At 38.9% G+C, this 27746-nt stretch overlaps 1 protein-coding gene across 1 annotated transcript in view; it reads left to right on the forward strand.

Moving 5' to 3' along the window:
- The first annotated feature begins 17094 nt into the window (after positions 1–17094).
- The window catches only part of nrg3b (neuregulin 3b), a 124174-nt gene continuing 113522 nt past the window's right edge, over positions 17095–27746 (forward strand). Inside the window, exon 1 of the mRNA XM_079475787.1 lies at positions 17095–19041. Coding sequence (XP_079331913.1) covers positions 18201–19041 — 841 coding nt within the window. The 5' untranslated portion in view covers positions 17095–18200. The remainder of the gene's footprint in view (positions 19042–27746) is intronic.

Raw genomic sequence — 27746 nt, forward strand, 5'->3', positions numbered from 1 at the left:
GCATCATACATGTTCATCATACAGTGTGTAGCTTTGCTGAAAACATGCGTTTTAATCTAGATTTAAATTAGGAGAGTGTGTCTGACCCTCGAATAGTATCAGTTATTATTCACAGCTTTGCTTGAGTCTTGCATGCTGGCAGTCCTTCACATTGGTGCTGGGTGACTTCACGTAACTTCTGAGGTTTGATTTTTGCAAATTTGGAGTGTTTTTTCCAAAGCTGTAAAGCCGCACTGTAAAGCCTATTGCCTAAAAACGATAGAAAAAATAAACCTGGCGACATTGCAAAGATGGCCACATTAGTCTAACTTTTCTTGAAAGGACTTTGATTCATATTGTTTTATTGCACTACTCTCTACACTGACAGGCAGCAGTGCTGGGAAAATATCTGCTGAACCAGCAACGAGAAGTTTGCTAAACTGTATTATTGCCCTACCCACTCACTGGTAGTTGGCTGTGAAGAATTGACAAATATGCCTGATTACTTTTATATTTACTGTGTGTGTGCCTGCCTGAAAAATGCATTGAATGTTTAGGATTTTTGCAGTTTACATTTGAGGCCATAAATTAATTTGATAAAATAATCTAATGTTTTAAATCCCTAAAACACAATTTAAACCACAATAAATTTCCATATTTCTTTAAGCGGGTCTATGCTGGTTAGTGCTGGTTTGATGCTTTACCAGCTGGTGGACTGGCATAGCCATGCTGTTTACCAGCATGCATCAACCAATTTGGTTAAAACCAAATAGTATTAAATAGCACATACAGCACAATATAGACAGCTGCTTTTTATGAGCTGAGAAATTTGTGAGCAAGTCATTTGCATTCAGATTCTTTTTTTAAAAAGGCTTTCAGTGTTCATAGGATTTTATTGAGAATCATGAAGGCTGGATGAGTTTCATCAAGTGTATTCAGTGTTTGCGACTTATGATTTAGTCACATTTTTTGTCACACCAAAACTCAGATGAAAGATGAAGCTTCAAACAGGAATTCCTAAGAGAACTTTTCGTACTTCAATCCTACATTAATTCTTCATGCATGGGCTTTCTCACAGGGAGTTGACATCTAGTCTTTTATGAAACAAGAAGGTTCTTCTTCATCTTTCCTTGGCATACTTTGGATTGTATCATTTATTACCGCATCGTACAAACATTACGACTAAACATAAAATGACATTATTTTGTCACTTCATCTATGTTAGATTGTGTACAGTATGTAAAGGATTTAGTTAGTCATATAGTCATAACTACATTTTAGAATGTGACTGCGTAATCCCCCAAAAACCGATACCTTAAACAAAACGGATTTTCATCAAAGACTGTTTCGCTTTGAAAGTGATTACAAAACCTTTCAATATTACTGTTGTCAAAGCTGGAAACACTTACAGACACACCAAACGTTTAACAATATCTGTGCTGTATTAAAAACCCAACCTCTGTACCGACGGCAGTCGTGCATAGCTCATTCAACTATTATTGCATCACTCGTGATGATAATTGCAACGATTTTCAATGAGGGAAAAAAGATAAAAGATCAAACAAGTCATGCCATTAATCAAACTCATAAAGCCAGGTGCTCTTCTCATTTCAGATGATTTCTCAATTGTTTTTTATTCTTTCGGCTTTTATTGACTGCAGCATTAGCAAAGATCATGTTGATTTCCACAACAAACATTTTGTTTCTGGGTTGATGGCTTAAAATTGTTTTCTAAAGGGATAATGCATCCACAAATAAAAATGATCTTATCATCAATACCCATGTTTTAAAAAAAATTAATGATAACAATTGACAATTTGACAAAAAACCTTTAGATAAAACACACAGAGGGAAAACTAAAAACTCAATTCACAATAACAGTAACGATGAAAATCAGCACACATGATTACATGTTTGGTTTACTTTTAACCATATTTTCAATTTCTGTTTAATGTTAAGTAGTTTGAGCATGCTCTTATTACAATTGGCAAGGAGTTCCAATAATGAAAAGCTCTAATTGAAAAGACTGATCCTTTTGTATAACACAATCCCCTTTAGTAGTGGCTCTTGTTATTCTACCACTATTTTCCTTTCGTGTAATAAATTGGCGCAATGGGGGAGCTGCATACCCCTTTAAGATCTTAAATATGAGGCAGACATCAGCACAGTGCTTAAAATGATAAAAACTTGGCTAATTCTATTATTGTACTATATGACAGTAGTGGTATCTAACAGACTTCTGATCAAGTATTTTAAGTGACCATTTATAAAGAGATTCAATGGGTTTTAAAACTGTTGCACTTGCTTGTGACCAACTAGTAAAACTATATGTAATATGAGAAAAAAACCACTGCATGCATTAAAAGATGCGCTGCCCCTATTGTCAGATTAGGTCTTGTATGCCTAAAGTTGGTCAAGTTAAATTTCATAGCATCGGCCACCTTGTTGGCAGGTTTTTAAAATGTCATTCGAGAATTTAAAAGACAACCTTGAGCTTATCACCATAAACGCATACATCAGAGTTGTGGGACACTGTGGGTTTTTGAGAAAAATACATAGAGGCAGTTTTACTTGTATTCAAATGTCAACTTGTGTTCAGACCTTCAACCAATCTGAAACATGAACCATTGCTTCAGTTAACTTGCAGCTTGCTGTTTGCTTTTTGCATATACTTGTAGTGCAATTGGTACAACGTGGCACTGGAAATACCAAGGCCATGCGTTTCCAAGGGAACACACAGACTGATTAAATGTATTATTTGGACGCGATGCAAGTTGCTTTGGGTAACAGCATCTACTAGCTGTATAAATGTGAATGCAAATACAAATGACTTTGTCTTAAAGGGATAGAGTCCCAGAAACTAAAATGCTAATTTCAAACCTTTATGACTTTCTTCTGCAGAACACAAACGATGATATTTCGAAGAACGTCGGCCCACGTTGACAACTGTATGGATAAAGTCAAATATAGATTTTGTATAACATGAGGGTGATTAAATCTTTGCCCCAATAACTGATGTATTCGATGTAGCAATCATATAATTCTTAGCCCCAGTCCCCATTTACTCTCACTGTATTAGAAAAAATAACAGCTTCAAAAATCTTCACTTTTTGTGTTCTACAAAAGAGTGGAAGCCTTACAGATTTGGAAAGACATGAGGGTGAGCAGAGGATGACAGAATGTTCATTTTTAGGTGAACAGAGTAGCTGGCATTTTATAAAATCCCTCAGAAGGTGTTGACTGATGTTTTACAGCTAACTGAGCTTTGGGTGTGATTTGTTCGAGTTCATTTTGAAGTGTAACTCAATTCAGCAAGAGTCCAAAAAGGGCATTTGTTTTTTTTCGAGAAAGTTTTGAACTTTCAGTTCGGAGCGGCCCATATCTGTCAGGCATAACGAAGTTAGATGCGAGAGAAGAGCCTTGTGTGCGAGTCTTTTGAAGAACTCTCTTTTATTATTAGGCCCATACAGATAAAGGTTTTTGGAAATTGACAGACTCATTGCGGCTCCATTTTGGTTTAAAGTTAGGATTACTCTGTTGTAGCTTTATATACTCTATGCGAAGTATAAAGTGTTCCGTTCAAACACACATTTGTTCTGTGTTAAGCAGACATGCACTCTGCTGTGTTCTGACATTTATATTGCCACAGGGAGCTTCTTTCCCTGGGGCCGAGAGATATATGATATTTGTCTTCAGTTTTTCAAATAACCCCCTTTTAAGATAAAAAAAGATTAGATTATTGTATAGTGTGAAGTGTACGGTTGTCGTTTTATTGTGTGATACAGATACTTATTTTGTTGACGATCAGTTCTTATAACCCTGTAAATCAAACAGTTTGTTTAAGCGTCTGCCTCTGATTAAATAATTATCATTGAATAGCATTTAATGAGACATCTTATGTCGACAAGTGTGGGAAGTACAAACATGAAATTAAAAACATGTTTACTGATTATGGTAAATTTTCTTTAGAAGCAGTAAATCAAATATGCTTACGTTGAAGTGTATGACGAATGCTTATATATATATATATATATATATATATATATATATATATATTGCTTGTGTATGCATTATATTTAATTTTATCAATAGTTGTCAATTATATTCCTGTAGACATATCTTGAATGCATCTGTTTGTGGGATGTTTGTTTGTCTCTCTTCAGATGGGCAGGTATTGGTGGTCTGGTATTTAGAGCCTCTCCATATCTAGGACAAAGAGTAAATACATACAGTATGCAGAAGGTGACTCCTATGGGATCTCACTGAGAACTGGGCAAGTGAAAGATCTGGTATGCAGATTCATTAAGTGCAGGGACCCTTGAATTTTTTGTTGAAATTTGTTTTTGCTCTTCTCTGTAAGCCACCGTCACAGAGGTGAGCTGTGATTTTAAGTCGGAGCTCTGCAGTGTCACTTATTGGATGTCCTGTGAGAGCCGGGCTTCAAAGCTGATGCTGCGGGATGGTGAAATCCTGGGGCATAGTTGAGCCGTGGTTGAGTCAGAAGAGACTGGGGAATTTGGGGAAAAACTGCCATCGGACAGTTTGGGATGAGTCTTGGGAGACTTGAGTAACAAATAAATAATGTTGGGTTCTTTACTCTTTTACAGGCAGACTAACTATATAATGGAAGGTGTTAATGCACATTTAAGACCATTATACTGCTTATTTGTAATAAATAGCTGTATTTACAGTATACATTAGGCTTTAAGCATCTTGTTTTTTATTTACAGCCGATTAGGGCTTTCTGTAGGGATTGAAAAGGTCTTGGTAATCTACAGCAGGAAAGTTTTCCAGGTTGCACATTAACATTCTTTAAATGATTCTTTTTGCCATTTCATTTGATTGTTTTTGTGGTCTCTTAACAGCCTGTTTTTCTTTTACTCCTATGGCATCTGAAATGTCTCGGATTTGCTCATATCAGATTGTTTGCTGGACCATTAAAGCGATCTTCGTGAAATGTCATTTTGACATTTTTTGTCATTGGAAAAAGTTAAAAGAACCCGAACAGTGATTTAATATTGAGTTTCGCCCTAGGAAGGAATGCGTGCTCAACATACAAAAAACTTTTGTTAATTTCTTTGTCGGGCCAAAACACATCTGCTGTTCACCAAACCATTGGATGCGGTTTAGCGCAGGTGAGCTTCCTCGTCTCATTAAAGGTGACAGATTTTCACAGACACCACTCCGAGCACTCAGCACTGCTTTTGATTCATTTATAATGTTCTACCTCGCAGACTCCTGCATTATTTACCGCGTCTGTCTCATAGCGATACAAATTGTATCACTCTCACCCAAGAGTGGCTTCCTCTCACAGAGGCACTTGGCGTCATTTTGGCAGTCTTTATCTGCCACAGCTGTAATGAGAAGTGTGCCAAAAACCTGATTTGTTTCATTATACTTGTGTGCTATTCTTTATTGTTCTGGTACAGTTGACAGCATGAGCTGTTGTGTTACTTGCCCTTTTGTTTTGACTTTGTAACGCAACTATGGGTCACAGATGGACGGAGTGGTCACCCTGTTCAAATTAAGGATTTGAGAGTTGTTACATGTGTTTATTTGTGTTACGTTGCTGCTGGTGTGTGTGGCGTGTGGATGCTGGTGGCGGCACTGTGACACGCATTAGGGATGCCCACTCCTGCCGCTGTGTTGTTGCGGGCCTGCAGGGACACACATGTGCAAAATGCCATGTTGAATCACTGTCTAATCCAATAACACCAGCAATTGCAGTCGCTGGAATGCACAGAGACAGAGAGAAAGACTTCACAATGACTTTAGAGATGGTGTCTCACATAACACTATTCTGTAGTTGAATTTGAAAACTCAAAAAAATACCATTTAAAAGTAATACTCGTGCACACTGTGCCATACATTTTTTACGTCAATAACATTTCTCGACTCAGTTCATTTTGTCCTGTTTCGTGGCTTACTATAACATTAGAAATGTATTAAACATTGCCTGTGGCTGTAACAAAACAAACCAAAACTGTTGTTTTGTAAACGTTATCTTTAAAGAATTTATAGGTAGACACAAAAGCAAAACCGCTATCATAGCACTAGGGAGAATTTTCCATTGAAGATCACAAGCTTTTTGAGAGAGAGAGAGAGAGAGAGAGAGAGAGAGAGAGAGCAAGCGATGTGAAATACAAGTACATATGAACACGTATTGTGTATTTGGTCCTGTTTAGTGTGTCTGGATATACTCATGGGTTTAGATTTATATATTTAGACTTGTTTGTCATGTTTTTAACATGTTTGTGCCAAGCAGTCTACAGTAAGTGATTCGCAGAATGTGAGGTTGTACGACATTTAGCCATTTAGAATTTAGGCTCAAGTCACTGCTCTTGTTGGCTTTTTAAAAACTTTAGGTTTATAGACTAAAATTAGTCCGCTTTTCTAATTCTGGAACTTACACAGCAAATGATCAATGAGTTGACATGTAAAGCGACCAACCACTGTTTGTTTCGTTGGGGCAAAGCAACACAATTATTATAGTCATACCTTTACGGACATAATAAAATTATTGAAGATGCTAATGTTAATAGATCACTTTGGAACAAAAAAATACTTCACTTCATACAGAACAAACAGTATAGCAGAAGGGCTTAAGCATACACTGGAGTATTTTTCTCATTTCCTGTAAACAGAGGTATGGGGCTGATTTCTGATTTTTGGTCCATTAAGCTGCGCCGGTTCTGTTGGGGTTTTTGAGTAGTTTGGTATGCAGCCTCATACCGCTGGCCTCTTTCTAGCTATGCTGAAGGGCTCATGAATAGAGAGAAGATTTTTTGTTTTAGCTTTGATTTCATAAGGATAATCATTCACAAGAATGTTATTCACGTCCCTGTTGATGTTAGGGGTGTGCAAAACGACATATTTTCAAAACCAGTTACTAGGGTTGTGTGGATGAAAACAGTCTTAAGGAAGTCGTCTAAAATTAGACTGTTTTAAAGGTTTTCTTAACCCAGATTAGACAGGATCAGATATTTAATTAAGACACCTTCTTGTTTAAAGATCCATTAGACTGGGTCTACATCTTAAAGGTCCAATGTGTCCTTTTTTTGGAGGATCTTTTGACAGAAATGCAATTTTAAATACGTGTCTTCAGAGGTGTGTAGTGATCTTGCGTAATGAAGCGTTATGTTTTATTACCTTAGAATGAGCTATTTCAATCTGCATACACCGCGGTTCCCCTTACATGCAAGTCGCCATGTTGTTTCTACAGTAGCCCTAAACGGACAAACTGCTCTAGGGAGCCAGTTTCAGAAATATGTTATCTCCTTCCACAAAGAAGCGAAAACGTGATGACATCTTAGTTCTGTGTCAGCCGCCATGGTTCTTTGAAAAGGAGGGATGAGGGGTGGAGTGAGCTATTGGTTGTAATTAGCAACCTCTCTGCTAGATGCTGCAATATTTAATACACTGGACCATTAAGTGGCGGAATCAAATGCAGTGTGTGTTTAGTTGAACAAAAACATGTAAAGCTGTAGCGCTGTAGCTTTATAAGGGGATACATTGAAAGTTTTGAAATATAACATACGTTTTATGGAATATTGTAGTGTTTTTTATAAATAACTTGTAAAGGATCTGTGCGCTTTACTATTTTATAAAGTTCACGTGCCCTCATAATCTTCAATCAAAAACGTAAATTCTTCCCCCCCTCAAAACGACCTCTCTTCACTTCCAGTTACCAGAAATGGTGAGAGGGCGGGGCTCCAATCATTGACTGACTGCAAACTGCCATTCAAATCTGCCTTCATTTTGTTTGCAAATCCCAATTTCCAACGATCCAGCCAGTTCTAGATTGTCCTACATTTATTTTTTCAATTTTAGTAGCCGTTTCACTCAGATATATGTCACGATAGGGAAAAGAAGAGAATCGCTACTTCCATTCATGTCGTCTTTAAAGCTAATTTGAGGCAATCTGTAGCTTTTGGCTGCTGTATTTATTGATATCTCTGTTTGAAACATAAAATTGCCAGTTACTTTACATACTGTACTTTAACCTTCATTGTATATGTTTTGACGTTAAGATGTCTAATGATGCTAGGCATTTCCGACGGCTTACAAATCATCATTATAACACCGTGTCTATACCGGACGTGGCCGACACGGCACCACAAAAAACAATAGAAACGCATTATAACCCATTATAAGTTGTGTCTACACTGGCTCCTGTCGCCATTGTAAATCTTGGTTAGGAGGTTTGTGTTCTAAACACAGTTTTTTATTTACTTTATTTTGTTTTGTCAGCTTTAAAATGACATTACCATACAAACTGTCGTGCAGCTTAAACAACTTTCTGCTTGAAAATAAAACAAATGAACCACTTTTTAATTGTTTGTTGGATAACTAGTCAACCCTCGTGACCCTTGTAGTTTTGATGTTTGTGTCATGCTCTCCTATTCCCATTTACTTCCTGTTTACATCCCCCCTGGTCCACACCTTGATCTCATTCCAGCAAACACGAGCAAGCTGCTATCGTATTTGTTTTGCATTTGTTGACTTCAGCCCGTACAAACAGATCGCTTCGTGGCATCCAGGTCCAAAGGTTCAACAGGTCTGCTTTCAAAAGAATACTCGTCTCTGCCGTGCGTCCGGTGCTGTTTCTCGGTGATAGGTTAGAAAGAGAGAATCAGACTGTAGGTTATCAAAATGACCCACACAGGGACGCCGGGGGTCACGCTGTGAAGTAGAGCAATGATAGCGATGATGGAGTCATTTCTTCTGAACATACAGCCGCGAAGTCACTTTGTGCCAAAGCTTGAGCAAAAACACATTTCCGTGACGGTAAATGGATGATTATGTTTGTTTGAACATGGAACAAATGGATGCTTTAAGCACACACAACCGCGGCAGCGATATTAAAGCACACTGTTCAAAATATTAGAGCTGCTTTAGTCAATTATCACAAAAGAACAATTTAGGGTCTCTGCAGAGGAATAACAAAACCGAAGCAAGGCACGCAGAAACATTGACAAAAGGGAACAATGGTCATTAGATTGCAAAACTGTCTTCCTGTTTATAAAATGATTCTCTGAGGCATCTCATGAATAAAATTCTTCCTTGTTGCAGCTTTTTGAAAGATTAAATTATACCCGGTTCACATTCAGATGTAAGGTTCATTTATCAAAACATAACAGCACATCTATTGTTTCTTTTGTATAGTGTCATTTAACTTTCATGAACACCAGACAAGTTTGAGTTATACTGTAAATGTTAATATACCATTGTTACAATGTTGAGAATGTCATTAGATAGATTCTTTTAGAAAATATACTGTTTGCATTAACAGATCATGTCTCTTTTAAAAAGCCTACACATATGCAAAATGTAGTCTGCTGTGTTAAGAGGCAGCAATTTCAGGGCATCCTAGAATGCATTGCAATAACCTCTATAGAGAATTCTAAATGGTGGACAAAGTGACAAAACTCACGCTACGGAGACCACATCTGCCGAAGGCAGATAATACGTTGAATATATTGGGAGGCTGGAGTAGCGTGCTTACTCGCAAGAATGTGGGAGAAGGCGCTTCGCAGGCGTACGCCGAACTGACCGTAGGTCTCACTCAAGAACCGATCTGACACCGGTTCTACACCCGTTCGAAAATGCTGGACCCTGCAGATGTCTACCAGAGAGGCGCTCTGAGCCAGTGCCCACGAGCAGGCTACACCTCGGCGGAGCGAGCGTATGTAAGGGGTGGAGACTGGCGTACCATCCCATTCGCCAAGTTCATTGGCCTTTTCAAAAGTAGAATCGTATAATCGATAGGTTCTCAAGTCAAACCCCATTCTGTCAGTCTCGACACAACGTCGTGTCAAGTTTTTTATTCTAATTAGTTCAGTGTAATAAAAAAGTGTAAATAAAAATACCATTATTTTTGAATGATATGTGCATAACTGCATTGGAAGCCTGCGTCATAGCTTAGCAGAATACCAACGTCATACTAGTCCAGACGTCAAATTAGTGCTCTATTTGTGCAGCCTATGAAGAGTGTTTCTCGACAAATAGGCTCGCTTTTGAGAGCTTCTATTATTGGCGGTAGGCAGCTAAGCAACCTGCTAGGCTTTAAAACAGAGATATTGTTGATATCAAGCGTACAATCCACATAATTACATTTCCTCGCATTTTGTACATAACATAACTGTACATTCAAATACCATATATTGTATATTTGTGTATCTTTTGTATTATTATCACAGCTGGGGTCAGCTGTGGCTTAATGGTTAGAGCATTGGGCTTGTGATCAGAAAGTTGCCAGTTCTAATCTCAGTGCCAGCAGGTCATGACTGAAGGGCCCTTGAGCAAGGCACCTTACCCCTGATTGCTCTGCAGTAATGTGCCACTGTATAAAACTACTATGTAATATTATTTTTATTTCCTTTTTTTGCGCATGCACATACAGAAGCGCCAGGACCGTGCGAGGCATTTGCATTTCAAAAAACCTGAATCTGAGTCACCATTAATTATACATTTAATTGGTATTGCTGGGACCTCTGTTAAACTGTCTAATGTGGCACGACTTTCTTTCTGTTTAGATTTACATGAGCAGCCTTTCAAAGTCAGAGGAAGGTTCACCTTTGGGGAGTAAACCAAGAAACCAATTGGAATAGTAAATGCTGCAGACCATCAAAGATTCATCGGACACAGCTTTACAGGTTCAATTGGTTTCTTTCACATAGAACACACTATATTTTTACCAAGCAAGATCTATTAGAATTGAAACAAAATTTCAGTTTTTTGTCGCCGCCGGATGAAGAGCATCTTAATCAAAATCAGTATTGAGACAGACCAACAGAGGAAGAAGAGGAGAGAAAATATGAAAGGGGAAGTATGGAATTCTTTTTGAGCCAATACAATTTTATGCAAACTTTAAAAAATGATCGTAAATATACAATGAGAAAGAAGAAAAACACTTTGATAATGAAAACAAACTCAATTGCAAAAATGTGACATGATTGTCAATCTTTTCTTTACAATGTTTAAGCTTCGTTTTTGCCAATAATGGTTTAAGAATTTGCAGTGTGAGTGAAGGAGGGAAGAGACAAATAGACTTTCTTAACTTGGAAAGGGATAGAGCTGCCTTTCAGTGTAAGAGGGATTTATGGCCCAATGACCGTGCTCTCTGGGGAAGATCCATCCACACAACTGTGGACCAAAAAAAGAGGCAGGTCAGCTGCACATCAATAAGTCACTTGGGGCCAGAAATAAAAATGCTGTCCTCTCAAAATAACTAATAAATAACTCCTGCAGTATGTATTCTACATTATACAATTAAACAAGTTATTACAATAAAATACTTTTTTTTAAGACGCAGATTTTGATGTACAGCGGCCACTAGCGTTGCATTATAGATTTGCAACGAATCGCTCAGTCCAAACACGACGGTGGCCACCACAGTACAAAAATATGTTGCGACACCAAGTCTTCTCAAGTTGACGCTGGGAAGAGATTGTGCGGGCATTAGAAAGACTGTAGAAAGAGCAATGTCTTATTTATTTCATAAAATAAAAGGTCTGTGGATTTTAAGTATAAAAAGAAGGATAAAAGTCAGGCAGGAGCTATGACCAACTTTTACATTTAGTCATTTAGCAGATGCTTGTGGTAAACAATGTAAGTCGTATATTCAAGTCTTTCAAATTGGAACAACATAAGGACAACAAAAAACATAACTGGGATACAACTGGTTTTACATAGCCTACCACAGTATACAAAGCTGTTTTTTTATTAACCTGCGTTAATATTTTAAAGACTTTCCAGCAGAGACGCATTGGAGAGAAAGATCGTCTAATTTGCATTTGGATCAGTATGTAAATAACATTGTTTTTTTCTGTTTGTTAGAACATCTATACGGCAGGGGACAGGGAGAGGAAACATGTGTCGTAGAGTGGTTTGTCCGTTTAGGTCTGCTGGCAATGGCGGTGAATTCAATGTATGTAGGCCCGCTCTGTATGTAAATATACATAGCTCATTCTTAGGTATTAAAAACATAACGGTTCATTGCATGAGGTATTTTTACACCTCTGAATAAATAGTTTTGTATATTTTATTGCATTTCTGTCAATAGATCCTCCTAAAAACCCTGATTTGTTCCTTTAATGTGATGATTTTTGTGGGAATAATAATGAACACATCACAGATGAGAATGCCTGTCCCCTGCTGGCAGAGAACGGTCGATGCGTGATTTTAGCCATAAGCAGATTGTGTCTCTCCTTCCCAATGTCTACTCCGGACATCTTTGCCTCACACTGCTTTCGCCAGTACCAGCTGGGCCTCTCAGGCTCTCCAGACAGCAATCTGAGAGATCCCCTATCTGTTTCTGTTTGCTTCTTTGAATGCCCTTTACATCTGAATGTGTACACATTTTGCAGTGTGTTTATTCAGGGCTGTGAGAGACACTCAGCGGGAATAGACAGGCTTTTCAAGTCTGAGGTCTTGTTTCAAACCTGGACTGTCTCTCTCTCTCTCTCTCTCTCTCTCTCTCTCTCTGATGCAGGAAAACCATCATTCGAAAGAGCTACTCTGCTCTCTTTCTTAATTCAAAGCAGGGGTAATCCTTAGTGGCATCTATTACCATTGCTTTGACAATCTGTCACTCACAGGCGCCATGGTAACTGCACTCTTTGAAGATGCATTACAGTTAGGGGTCCTCCCAGCCCGAGTGGACACTTCGTGACGTTAACTAAGAGGGCTCTTTGATTAAGAGGCTTACAGGCAAAAGTGACACAGTGAACTTGGGGGAGAGCTCTAATGCAGAGGTTATCATAATACGAGATCAAATTATTTTTCTGGCCAGATGCTGCAAATAAAAAAAGGATGCATGGATAGACAGATGGATGGATAGGTAGTTGGATTGCTGATGGGTGTGGGTGCGTGTTTTATTTGCATATAAAATATTCAAAATCTATAAAATATTCATGGTAGAGTAAAATGATATAGAATATTCTAGCAAGGAAATCAATGCATTTTTGCATAACTAAGTAAGACTTGGTATACGGTTGTTTTCTATAGCATTTGCGAGCTTTTGCACCAGTAAACATGCTCAGTTTTGTTGGAGTGTATGTAAATGTGTGGGTATGTGGGTGGATATCGGTCCTTAACATCTCAAGTGTAATTGCAAAAAAGTCGTCCCTCTGAGCAGACAGGATCAGTTCCAATCTTTTGCATGCAATCATGTTATCCTTGCAAGACTCGCCATCAAGGACCATTCCGGCTGAATTCAAGGTCAGCTGCCCCAAAGATTAAAAAATGACCAGTGAGCAAAGATATTACCGTGATGCACAGATATTATTGCCCCAGTCTCTTTCCATTTCTTTTGCCAGTGGTTCTAATAATTCTTAGGATCATTTAAATGTTTCAGGTTGCTTACAAATTTGTTTATTTGAACTGACAGAGCTGTCATTTAAGATGCGTATTGTAGAGCGGTTGGTTGCATTTGTTCTGTGCAGAGGAAGGGATAGAACAGATACATTTGGGAATATTTTGCTCATGGTTTTGCTCTGTTTATGTCTCTTTTGTTGAAGCTCAAAGTGTTTCAGTTTTCGCTGCTAAATATTTACATTTTACACGTAAGGAATTGCACCTTCGGAGGTGTGTTTTGAGTAATCTGATGCTTTCCTCTCTATCGCTGTGGAAAAAACCATTAACAGTCTCTAAATATGAAAAGATATTTAAATCAAGATACATTCACTTGAGAAGCAAAATTAAATTAAGTGATACGATCAAGTCTTGTTTTCTAATAAAAATATACAAAATAACTGACTGCAAATGAAGTGAGAAAAGGACACTTCAAGTTTACATTTCTTACCCCACTGCCGGATTTTCTTTTTCAAGCATGAAGTCAATGTGGGAATTTTAAACGTAATTTCTTAAAAAACGTTTGTATAAAATTTTGCAGCTACCATAGGTGAGGTTGGGATTTGCAACCAACGGCTAATTCCACCCCTCCCTTTCAAAACACTATGGTGGCTGACACAGAACTAAGATGTGGTCATGTTTTCACTTCTTTGCTTCTGTAGAAACAACATGGTGCATTCCACCAAAATCGAATCAAATGAAAAATATATACAAAGTCTGCACACCAAATCTCTTCTCACAAAGTCTCTCTCTCATACAAACGCACCATGTCAGTCACTCTTGTTGCCCCTTTGTTGCCCCAGTGAACACTGATGAAGGCATCCGTGTTTCTTGTTTGTTTTTCACGCTACATTCTCCTTCAGACTCCTGTTTTTCTTACCTTATTAGAAGAGGTGCCATATAAGGTCACCACACAATTAATTGTCCTTGGCTCAGCAGGGTCCATCCCCTCTGTCAATCAAATCCTGTCAATCATAGTGTGAGACTGTCCAAATCCTTCGCAGGTCGAATCGCAGTGGGTGTGCGTTCACACTCTAGTGCCCCCCAGAGGAAAGGGTCTGATAAAGGTTCTCATTGATTGTTTGCAAAGGGATCTGCTTGAATGAGGGCTTTAACCTTCCTGTTTGTTGTGTAGCCAATGATCTATGTCTGTGGTTGCATGGCCAATCGGTTCTTTCTTGAATGTTTCTGCATAAGGTGACAATATGTCCCGGTTTCATGATGTGTGTCCTGGTGTCCCTGGAATTCACTAAAACATTTAAATATGTCCTATGAGGATTCTCAGTATACCTCTGGCTAGAATTTCTGGTATGATTTGTTGTTCTGAGTTGAATAAGAGTGCTGGAAAGGAAAGCAAGTGGATTTGTCGAAACGTTCATTTTAGAACATCTTTCAGCAAATCAGAATTACGATATGGTTGCCATAACAATAAATTTGTGCTAGGCATTTTTGCCTGTTGTCCTCTCAATGCATTGAGATTATTCGATTGTTGGTCCTAAAAATGATTTTACGAATAACACTTCACAATAGGGCTAAACATGAGAAATCTTTCTACAGCATTTATTAAAGGTACAATGTGGATTAACGATTTCTGTTCTATTGAATGATATGTAACGTAGTTAGTGCTGTCAATCGATAATACACATAACATTAATGTTTTTAAATATACTTTAACATTCTAATACTTTAACATTTTATCTCTAAATTTGTGTGGAAACAACATATTGTCTGATGTCTCCATTAAATATATTATTTTTCCTTATTTTAACATTAATTATATCCATTTAACATTGATGTACAGTATAACGTAGAGCTCTCATGTCTAACAGGTAGGAAATATAAGGAATTGAATTAAGTTTATGCTAAATTCTAAATAAAATACAATAATGACAGGAGCGGCCGCTGTATGCATATCTGACGCCCCTTTCCCATTTTCACAACTCTTTGCATTTATTTCAGTTTCCTAAAGGCTCAGTGGTTAGAGCATGCCGTTAGCAACGGCAAGGTCATGGGTTCGATCCAAGGGTCATTGCACATAGTCAGAAACAAATGTACTGTATATTACAATGTAATGCAAGTCGCATTGGATAAAAGCTTCTGCCAAGTGCATAAATGTAAATGTATTTACACATTGAAATCTGCGCTCACGAAAATGCTAGACAAAATGGGCTTTCTGGTGTAATCTTGTGTGGTTTTGTTAATTTAAGCAGAGAATTTAATACTGATGCGCTGTCTGACAGAGATAGATCTGACATAGCCTTTAGCCTGTGACTGTATACACCAGACGGGACAGTTGTCCCGTTGGGTCGCCTCTGCACACATCAGGGCAAAGTTTTAAATTGCGCCTGAATGGTTTAAAGGCCTTTACATTATACCACTAGACAAAGGATGACAAAATAAATGGATGCTGCTTTGATTGCAATCGATATCGGGAAAAAATCAGATTAATTATTAATTAATCTGAAAAAAAAATGTATCACATGCATTAACACGATTATGTCTACAGAGGTGTATAAAGACCTTACACAAAGAAGAATTATTGTTTTATTACATAGTAATAAAACATAGTTATTTATAGTTCAACCGCATTAGACAGGACCCTATAGTTATTTTTATCTATATACATCGCAGATCCACTTACATGGAATTTGCCATGTTGTTTCTACAGTATCCCTAACAGGACAAACTGCTCTTACAGAGCGCATATCGAAAGTATTTTTTCCTTTGAGAAAAGAAGCGAAAACGTGACAATATCTTTGTCCTGCGTGCCCATAGTGCTTCGAAAGGGAGGAATGAGCGGTGGAGTGAGCCATTGGTTGCAATTTGCAACCTCACCACTAGATGCCGCTGAAATGCAAATGCACCTAATCTTAGTTCATGTTAATTTCATACATACATTGTGGTACAGAGTGATAACTGTTAACATAAATTAATGCAGAATGAACGAAAATAACTAACATTAACAATGTTCATAAATGCCAAAAAAACATTGTTGATTGTTAGTTCATGTTATCTATTTTGTATATATATATATAAATATATATATATATATATATATATATATATATATATATATAGAGATATATATATATTATATATATATATATATATATATATATATAATATATATATTTATATATATTGTTAACAAATACAACCTTAATGTGATGCATTACCATTTTATGAAGTGTGTTGTCTATTTACCAAAATCGACATATATTAATATATTAATCTTTGATTTGCGCTTTAGTACAGTTAACAAGACGGTCAATAGCAATGCTAATTTACCTGTTAGTGCCTGGGGTGTGCTTGTGAGAAATGATCTGTGGGGGATTTTCACATGTTGTATGTGCTTTTATTCTAGAAACGCAGGATGTCTCTAATTCATTCTGTTTCTCTGTTTGTTCTTTTTTCTTCCTTTTGTCCTTCTTTCTTCCTTTTGTCCTTCCTTCTGTCCCGTTTTCCTTCCTTACCCTCTTCCTTCCTGCATCTCTTCACGTCTCATCCCAGCCTCCCTCTAAAACCCGGCCAGATTATTTTCTTCTAAAACTCTTTTATTTCTTCCCTGTCTTTTCACACACACAGCTGAAAGCAGACACAAACAATCACTGGACGTCTGTCTGGACTTACACAAACAAACAAAATGGAAGCAAGAAGAGGCTAAAGAAATGTAAAACTAGTATCATTCACACCCATCTCCGAAACACACACAGCAGAAAACACACAGACGAGTACACACACACTGCAGCCGCATCAGTTTTCAGAGCGGCGCTTTCTTTTCCACCCCTCCCTGCTCACCCACACACTCTCTCTCCTCTTCTGCTCCCTCTCCGTCGTGCATTCTATCACTAGCTCTCTCTCTCGTTTCCGCTCTCTCTCGCTTCTCGTGCTCTCTGTATGCCAGTATTACTGCCAAGGTCTGAGTCTTTCAGTGTGGGAATGTAGCAAGCCAGAGACAGGACTGCCTTTGAATTCTGGTGCAATGATGGATGTGGAGCAGAGGCTCGGATGTGCACTGACAGAGGGGGAGAACTGAGGGCAGGGATTGGAAGAGGGATCAGATGGATTTAACCCTCCCGGTCGTCTCTGCCTGATCACAGGACATCATTCTGCCGCTCTCTCCTGTGGTGTGGATTACCGGCTGCCCTTGTCCGCCGAAGCACAGCTGGAGAGACGAGAGGGAGAGCCGAGCCACGTAGCCAGAGACGAAGCGGCGTGTCGAGGAGAGAGAGACGCAGAGCTGTCCCTTGAGTGGTGCCGTGCTTCTGCCGCTACCTGAGCTTCTTTGCAAGCACACGCACATATACAGAGGCAGGGCTGCGCCAGCCGCGACGACCGATGCGTTAATGCAGCTGTGAGAGAAGATCTGCAGCAGGGAGCTGCCCTCGCTCAGGCACTCGCGGATTTACAAGGAAAATTTGACTCCGGGGCGAAACACCGACACATCCCGCAAACTTAATTTTTGTTCTATTTTTCACCTCTACATGGAGCATCTTGGGAATTACCGCAGGTTCTACAGAAGCTGAACTAAACAGAGGCTTGTTACCAGAACCCGCTCTCTTCCCCCCTCCCAGAACCCAGTCCTGTTTGCCTTCCGACTGAGTGTGTGCGCGTGTATGTTTGTGTGCGTGTACATGACTGTTGGTGTTTTTTGGGCTTAGGTTTGTTGCGTTCTATTGTATAGAATTAATATTTACATCTATTGGCTGATGTTTGCTGTAATATTCATATGAACTGTTGGTATTGCATATATCTGTATTCGTGGTTGAGTGTTAAATTAATATTAATGAGATGCCCAGTTTTGGCTCCCTCCCCAGCTCCCCCCACTGCTTGCACTGCTTCTTGGCTTGGCCCTGAACCCCAGAAGCATGAGTGAGAGAACGGCACTTGGGGCCACCATGGAGACCATGACCCTGGAGGAGCCCGGGGGTGAACAGGCCTCTCCCCGGGCCCCAGGGCCCCTCCGCTGTGGCCCCTGTGCGGTGTGGCCCCGCCAGCAAACTTGGCTTTGTGTTGTGCCCCTTCTGATGGGCTTCGTGGGCCTGGGCCTCAGCCTGATGCTTCTTAAATGGATTGTGGTGGGCTCGGTTCAGGATTACGTCCCAACTGACCTGGTGGACGCCAATCGCATTGGACAGGACCCTATTTTCTTATCTAAACCCAGTGCCCTACCCAAGGGCCCTGATGGCTCCACATCAACCACTTCCGCAGTGCCCTCGGTGGCTCCGGGTTCAGCAACCCGGGCGGCTGAGGGCACAGGAACAGTGCAGAGGACTCGAATTGGGCAGTCCCCCAACCACACTGCCAGCAGCAGTAGCACCAGTGGAGGAAGCGGCGGGGCATTAGGGGGTGGCCCGGGAAACCGAGCACCACACCTGCATAACAGAGTGGGGACAAGAGTTACCAACTCAACCACCACCACAAGAGCCACCAATCCTGCCCCACCGGGAGGAAAGGAGGTGACACCACGCAGCACCACTGTCCGAAAACCCAACGGGGAGGGTGGGAACCAAAACGCCTCACTGGCCGGGCCGCCAAGTACAACCACTCTGAGTACCGCATCAACTGCTACGACAACCTCAACTCAACCAGCCAACCCAACCTCCACTCTTGCGGCCCCTTCCAAGCCCAGCCATCGCTGGAATCATGGACGCTCCTCCAAAGGCCCTTCCACCAAGCCTACTCGGCCACACCATCGGTTCAGGACACGTAAGTGTGCTTTACTGAATATTTTGTAATCATTTAAAAGCATGAATGTTGTTCTGCAAACCATGTATGCTTGTGTGCATGTGATCATTCGGTTCATCTCATCGTCTGTGATCGGCCATGACGGTTTAGATAAGAAAATAGGGTCCTGTCATGTGATTTCATAGCCACACGTTGTTAGGTTTGCTTATTGTGCTTGCTTACACTAACAAACCCCACAAACTTTGTGAGCACTAGAGTAGACACACGTTCTAGCTATCCGCTCAGTACTGCAAAAGAGCCAGTCATGCAGTCTAATAGTGCTCACGCTGCTGAGTTCATTAGTTCTGCATGATAATGAGAAAGCATGTTTTCCGTCTTCCCTTCGTTGTTGTACGCTGTGTATAATGTGGACACAGATCTGACCACTTCTACTGCGTTTTAGGAAAAATGACTCCCAGTGTGGCATTTTTTGCCATAGCATTAGTAAGTTTTTTCCATCTGAAATAGTCTGGTGTTTCGTTAGACAGATAGATTCTGTCTGATCTGAGGCTGGCTCACAGCTAACAGATGCAGAAGGTGAGAGAGTGTTAGAGAGAGGCTGATAGAAAGCAATAGAGGAAGTGTAGAGCTGGAGAGGGTGCCGCTCTCGTCCTGTCAGTGGAGATCAGGTCACAAGGTGAAGATTCCATTTAGATAAGTAAAGATATGAGGACTACAGTAGGTATGGAAGGCAGCGCCTGCATGCTGTGACAGATACACACGCTAGGAAATGAATAGCAAAGGAAAAAGAGAGTTTTTTTCATTTTTTTCCAATCTTAGATAGGGAGGGGTTGCAAATAGAAATATATGTTTACAATGTAACATATGAGTGCATGACTTCATGCATGTCGATGTATGTTTGTGTGATAACAATCTGTGGTTCATTCATGAATCCTGTTATAAATCAGAATTCCAGCCAGAAGGTGGTGATATCCAGACACAACACTGTTTTCTGTTACATGTTAAACCAACAAGTGAAAAAACGACCAAATTTTCCCGAAAACTAAAATATGCCTGTTTATTTGAGCTGCAATGAGGAATTAGCATCGGCATGCATGCTAATTCAATGTATTCCTCTAATCAAATCCAGAACGTTGTTTATTTATAAAGCAAGTTGTTAAAAACAGGCCATCAATTTTGTGTGTCAGCAGCAATTAACCAGCGTGGAGTTTGAATGTCATCCAGCCCAGGGACTTCAAACGCCCCTCGTAGCACATATAGCTTTAATGCATTTCCACATTACTGCTTCCACTTATTCCTCAATAATTGTATCTCGGAGATCACTGAAAGGTTTATTGCGAATACGAATCCATGCAGTTAACCTTCCTTTGTGTGCTTTATGAAGAAAACAAGCTAAGAGCTGCATCTATAAGCCCCAGGGCGACATTCTCATCATGGCTGACTTTTATTGAATTTTTATTTTTTATTTTTTACGGTTATGTGTGAATATGTAAGCTGCATCCAAAGCCTTCTATAACAGTGAGAGAAGATCAAACTGCTTGTGTAAAGAGAACCTTATATAATTTAAAGCAACACATTCTCTTACTCAGTGTAGTGAATGTTCTCTCAGGCTGAAAGCGCCCTCGGGTGAATACTGATAAGGGAAGGGTGAGGGGGGTCAAAGGGGGCCCTGAACCTGAGGGCAGAGTAGAAGAAGCCATGGATAAGGTTTGAGTTCTTGCAGACCACATGGCGGTCATTTTCGGTTATAAATTAGTTGGCAGTGTTTCTGACATGCAGGCCAGAGAACCGTGGACAGAAAGCCCAGGTCTTTATGACAAATTACCCCATTAATGTGCTACTGAATTGAGTAAAGTGCCCCACAAGGCTGCTATCTGGAATATTTCCTTTATATTAAAGAAACCTGACATAGGATTGTGGTGAGATGGATGGAGCACAGATTAGGTTTTTGGATCTGGAAAGAACGGTGTTTTTGTTGGACCAGAATTTGTTTTGTGGGCATAAATGACAATTGGGAGAAGAGTAGTACTGTAAATTAGAGTTAGTTTGTGGTCTGCATTGGGGATAAGGTTAAGAAAATCAATACTTTGAAGTATTGCAATATTTTACCTTATAATACAGTATCAATGTTTAATGTCACATTGTCAAGAATCTATATTTTTAGATTTTTTACAACCTAACAATACAATTGGGTACAGCTCCCCAATCCAATGCAGACATAAAAAACACAAGTGAGTCAAAAATCGCAATACACCAGGTTATCACAGGGTTTATACATATTCTACAAATGTGACCCTGGACCACAAAACCTTGTGTCTTAAATAGCATGAGAATATTTTTTGTAGCAATAGCCAACAATACATTGTATGGTTCAGAATTATCGATTTTTTATTTTATGGATATTAAATAAAGATGACAATCCATGAGCATATTTTGAAAAAATACCTACCATACATAAATAAAAAATATTTTTGTGAGAGGATGCAGCAAAATCGTGAACAAAAATGGCTGGAAAAACGCGTAGAAATATCACACTTGAAGTTCCTACTCAAGTTTGGTGTTTGTGTAAAGCTTAGAACTTCCACTTTTGGGGTAATCTACCTGTTTCTACTTTGCAACGCCCTGCTACTGCGCCTCTGATGGACAACTTTAAACAATTTTAACAATTAAAAATAATTGTTAACACACCAAAATGATGGAATAATGCAAATGTTACTATTGTTATTATGTTCCAAAATGTATGTGATTACAGACTCTTATGTGTACACCTTCAAATCAAAAGATTTCTAGAAAACCTTTCAGTATAAAAAAGTTTCTCAATTGGCACTATGCTTTTGACTGGTAGTGTTTATGACAATTGTAGAAAAAACTATTAATGAACACAGTCGCATATTATTGAATTCTGACCCAGATATGAGATATCAATATAATATCGAATTTTCTGTTGCCTGCTGGTTTTCACTCTACACTGTGTTGGGTAATGCATCATATAAAACAAGTCCTTTACATCCCCGCATGATCTCTTCTCTTCAAATTATCTTTTTGGCAATGATAAAATCCACCATATTTGAATTGGTTATATGCAGATAGTTTCATCTTTACAAAATGTTATTTTAAACTGTGTTGTAAATTTTATAGGAGCCTAATGGATCAGAGAGACATCTGAACATCACCCCAATGAGAGAGTACAGTATCTCTCATTCATGTCTATATTATCTCATTGTTCTGAAGGATGACACACAGCCGTCCATTAGCCGTAGCACTGAAACATGATCTGGTCGTCTTGTCCTTACCTTCAGACTGCACATCAACCTCCGCCCTCACATTTCCTACTCTGATATTATCCCTGATTCTCGCCACGTCTCCATCTCTGTCTTCATTTATTCTCTTCTTCGCTCTTCTCGTGTCTGAGTGTTCTGTATGTGCATGCGATTGTCTCTGTGTCCTATCTATGTGCGGAGTGGGGTTGGTCAGGGGCCAAGCCTCATTACTTCCTGCGTAAGGAGTCAGTGGGCGGCTGGTGCTCTATATGCAGCTGGCTCTCTGCCTTTGGGGAAGTGGGGCTGCTTCTTCAGACACATCATTGTAATTCAAAGCACACCTTTAGCGGCACAGTCGGAAGCCGGCATGGCCGAGATGATTTTTGTCAGGTATGAAAGCGAGGCAGCATCGGGACGGGGATCGCGAGTGGGTCCATCAGCGTTAAGCCTGGAGAATAAAGTAGCCAGAAAATCACAGTCTAGCTGCTTAAAGAGAAAGCCAGAGGAATAGAACAGCTCTGATGGGGTGATTAATAATTTTGACGTGCTAACATGTAGTATGCGCTCAAGTGCAGTGTATGCTTTACCTCTGGAGCTCCAGTGGGAAAGGTGCTCCCATAAAATCACATGGTGGGGTTAATGGTAAAAAAGTCAGAGATCTGCTCACTGCAGTCCCGAGGGAGGTCAGAGAGGGCTTTCGCCTGGCTAGAGAGGACCGTAGATTCAGCTGCTGCAGCCACAATGCTTTCCCCAGATACTGGCAGCAGGGCTGTCACATGATCATTATCCACCAATCATGAGCCCAGAAGTATAGAGTGAGAGACAAAACTTCTCAGTCTTTCTGGAAAAGTAATAATACATCCCAGGCCAAAATAAAGTACCATACTTGGTAGCTTTTATCTTGCAGATTAGATTTGGATGGTGGAGTGACATTTTCAATGGACTTCGAGTTGTCCTTTTGGTCTCTGTGTAACTGCGCATTAACAAGCATTTCTCTCCGGAGCGGCCTGGTTTTGCGTGTGACATTTTAGTGTGCCGTGAGCACCAGACTCTCTCTTGACTGTAGAGAGGGCGAGATTGATGCGCCCCGATGTGTAGTTGCAGTAAGTGGCAGCGAAGGCCATCTTAGGCTTCTTTAATGTCACCGTGTGATTTATGTGAGCAAAATGTTCGCTGGGAAATTTGGGGGACGGATGTCATGGAGGGGACTGAAATATTAATGCACAGAAAGAGAAACATGTAGAACGCATGTGTCAGGAAACGTAAATGATTAATGAGGCTGCTTTTTACAAGTGGTGGGAATGTCCCATTCAGAACAGCACACGAAAATGGATTTTGGGGCTTGTTTTTTTCACCGCGAGATAATCTTTGAGCTGGATTGTAACCAGTATTACATCAGAGTTTGACTTCAACAAACACAGAATGCCTGCTTGTTTCCGCTTAGTCTCTGAGGCTGAGACTGCCAGAACTTTCCTTAACCGTAATCCACATATGAAGGGAATTTAAACCTGATGCGGAGCAGACTGAACAGTGGTTTGAAGACAGTTTAGTGGTGGAATTTAAGTTCTTTGTGGGAAATGAAAACATACATTTTTATGATGCTTTTAATAATATATACACTGTAAAAAAAATCGTAAAAAAACGGAAAAAGTACTGGCAGCTTGTTACACAGACATTGTACCGTAATTTAATAACGGACATTTTCCTTTAATTGACAGTGTAACTAACAGTAAAAAAAACAGAAAACTTTTCGTTTTATTTAAGAATATTTCTATGCTTTTTAATAGTAATACTACTGTAAAAAAACAAAATAAATTCTGTTATTTTAAAGTTAATATATATTTTTAAAAAAAGAGTTATTTTCTGTGTTTTCATGGTATATCTATAGTACAAAAGTGGACATGTTCTGTGTTTTAATGGTATACCTACAATAAAAAAGTGGACAATTTCACTAATCGAATGGTAAACCAACAGTATAAAAAGGGAAAATGGCAATTATATATAAAAAAAACTTGAAAAATTACTTACAAGCTTACTGATTTCCCCCTGCTATTACAAAAATTGAAAAAATACCCTTAATGTATGGTTTACCTACATTAAAAATATATATTCTACTGTATACAATAAGTGTAATGAAGCAGTAAAGCGTTATTAGTTATCTGTGTACTACATTTTTGTAATAAAAACTGATTCTTTAATGAATACAAACATTGTAAAAACAAATAACTTATACATAAGTAATAATTACAAAAATAAAAAAACATACTGCAAAGAGGTCTTACTTGAGCAAACAACTTCATTGCAAATTGGCTTAAAATTGAATTTTAAGGTGCATGTGTGGCAAGTGGGCAAATTACAAATACATTTCAAGAAACCAAGTTAACAGTAAGATGGAAAGAAAACTGGCAACATCTTCAACAGTCAACTTTGAGATGCCGTGTAAGGCCTTCCCCAGGACTGAAACACTGAAAAGGCATCCAAATGAAAAAATGTAAAACACTTTAACCTCCAACTACTAGTTACAATCACATTTAATAATGATGAACCTGCATAGTGATATGTTGTAATTTCGTCTTCTTTCTCTCCATAACTGTAACCTATATGGCTGCAAAACAAAAACAAAACATCACCAATAATACAAACTAACATTTAACCTACAACTGTTGTGATTACTTGCATGTCAATAGTTCTCCCAAAAATGGAAAATTCGGTCATCATTTGCAAACCCTCTTGTCATTTCAGACCTGTATGACTTTCTTTCTTCCACGGAACGCAAAAGGATATATTCGGAAATTTTTTGTTAACCATGCATTGTCTGAGTGGCGGCACCAATGCAAGTGAATGGGTGCCACCACTGTTTGGTCACAAAATGTAAATGATGACATAATTTTCATTGTTGGGTGAACTATCACTTTAAGATTTTACTAAATAAGCTGTAGGTACTTTTGACAACAACGCTTGGAACAATATGGGTCGAAAAAGAGAAGCAGTGAAAAAGTGTGCTTAATTACCTTCAAAAGACCTTCAGGTCTGACAGGGATCGAAGGAGTTTAGGTGGTATACTTCTTGGCGCCCTTTTTGTGCTTTGGACCCACTTTCTGGGTTTATATCCACCAGGCTCCTGTTGTAAACACAACAAATATATATAATCTTACTTTGCTTGGAAATTTTTTAAATGTTAGAGATGCAGAAAGTGTGTTTGATTGTTAGTGATGCAGATATGCATGTGTGCGAGAGAGAGAGAGAGACAGAGAGAGAAAGAGAGAGAGAATTCCTGTAGCTCAGTTGTTAAAGAATGGCATTAGAAATGCCAAGGTCACGGTCCCAGGGATTTGACATACTTAGAAACAAATGTATAGGACAATGCAATGTAAGTGGCTTTGGATAAAAGCGTCTGCCAAATGCATAAATGTAAATGTAGCCATAAGTCTTCAATGCTGATCCTGATCATGTCTTCCGTCTATTGGTAGTGATCTCCTTTAGAAAATAAGTATTAGTAAGAGAAGAAAAATAATAAACCAATAAAACATTTCAAATCATTATTTCGAATACAATTGTTGGCAAGTAGCTGTCTAATAAACTGATTTCACTCCGCTGCATGTTGAAATCTAAACAAAGCAGAGGTGGGAAGGACACGGAGGTTGGTTGAAAACTCCAGGTTTGTTGTGCAAACCGTGCAGTCTATCTGTCTTTCCGTTATTTTACTCACATCTGCCTCGCTTACGATTTCAATATGGCGTGTCATGTTGAACTCGGCCACACAGACTTGAAGTCCCTCTAACAAAGCGAACATTAGATTAACGTATGTCATTACAATATAAAATAAGTTATTAATATGGTAACAGAAACACAGACGGCCAGATGTTACGTTTAAGATCATTTAATCATTTGAAAGACACGATAACGGTCGACCAATCTATACAATATCACTAACTTACCTTTCAATGCTCGCTCTTGTTGGTTGTATAGTACTAAGAAAGCAGTGATTTTATATTTCATTAAATAATTAACATACCTTTGACACAGCCCGGAGCTGAAGGTAACCGGTGTCTGTCACACATTGCAGCCGGGGATGGGACATCACTTCCCGCGCACCAAGCAGATTAAAAATACTGACAAATAAACTGTAAATGAACAGATTGCATATTCACTGACGAGGAGAAGGCAAAAATAAGTACAAACCAATAAGTATTACAAATAATAACTCATAGTTCAGTTTGTACCTGAACAAACATCCGTTCTTGTTAACAATATCCAACGAAATACACTGTATTACTTTACATAGCCAGTCCGTAATAATGATAATAAAGCCGTTTAATTGAAATGTCGTGTTATTTTTATATCAACAGTACTTACCAGTTGAAAACTTGGGTAAAACGTTGTGTTATGGCTGTGCTTGTACGTCCATGACCATCCAAAGTTGTCGATGGCGCAATCACGGTCCCATAATGCAATTCGAAAATGTATTTTAACGGAAAAACACCGTAACACATGTAGAATGGACAATTTCCGTTGAAATAAACAGTCATATAACTGTTAATTTACGGATTTTTTTACAGTGTACAATAAACATTTTTATTGTTAGGCTGGTTTATTTCTAATGTAGCTGGTGAACCAGGATTCTAATGACTTTTTTTAACCAAAATGCAGGGTTGTTTGAACCCATTGTTGGGTCAAAGATGAACCAGTTTAGCATTTTTTAATCTACTGTAGTTAAGATTTCTGCATTTTTGTCAGATTACCTGAAAAAAAGGAAAATGTCAATATTCCAAATGGCTGACGAAGGTCTTTGACCAAAACATTGTGGTGGTTATTAATATTCGGTATGCTTCCATTGTACTCAGGACTTATTCTATGTCAATGCACCTGCCTGCAACCACCCAGGTGTGCATGGGCCATTTATTTGTTGGTTTGTCAGGTAACCTACAAAATGTGCTTCTTTCTGGCACAAGATCTACATTGTATTTTTCCAAATATTATTAAAAATGACTAAACTGACCTAATAACATTCAATTACACTTAGAAAAGAAAATTCAAAGCTGTAATCCGTAACTTTTGCTTGGACTAGAGACCATTCCAAATTTTCATTAAAACTGCATTTCTAGATTTTGCAACAGCAATGTGAAAGACTGACAGCATGACAAGACACGTGAAATCTGTGATAAAAAGGTTGTCACATAAAAATATTTTTTTAGCTTTTCATAAATACATATCGCTGTTGTAATGCTAAAAAGTGAATGAAATTAACTTATTTTCTTAGGTTTGAAAAAAATACAGAGAATCTTTTCCATTTTGTTGACCTGTTTCTCCACTTTACATTTTCTGCAAATACTGTAGAAACTCTTCAGTTTCTGCAAATACTGTAGAAAAATTTAGGAGAATATTGTTGGTAGTTCTCAGAATAAAATAAAAAATGATTAATTTACCTAAACACATACCTATAAATAGTACATTCAGAAAAACGAA

The sequence above is a fragment of the Barbatula barbatula genome, assembly GCF_947034865.1.
Source record: "Barbatula barbatula genome assembly, chromosome: 16".
Lineage (NCBI taxonomy): Eukaryota > Metazoa > Chordata > Actinopteri > Cypriniformes > Nemacheilidae > Barbatula > Barbatula barbatula.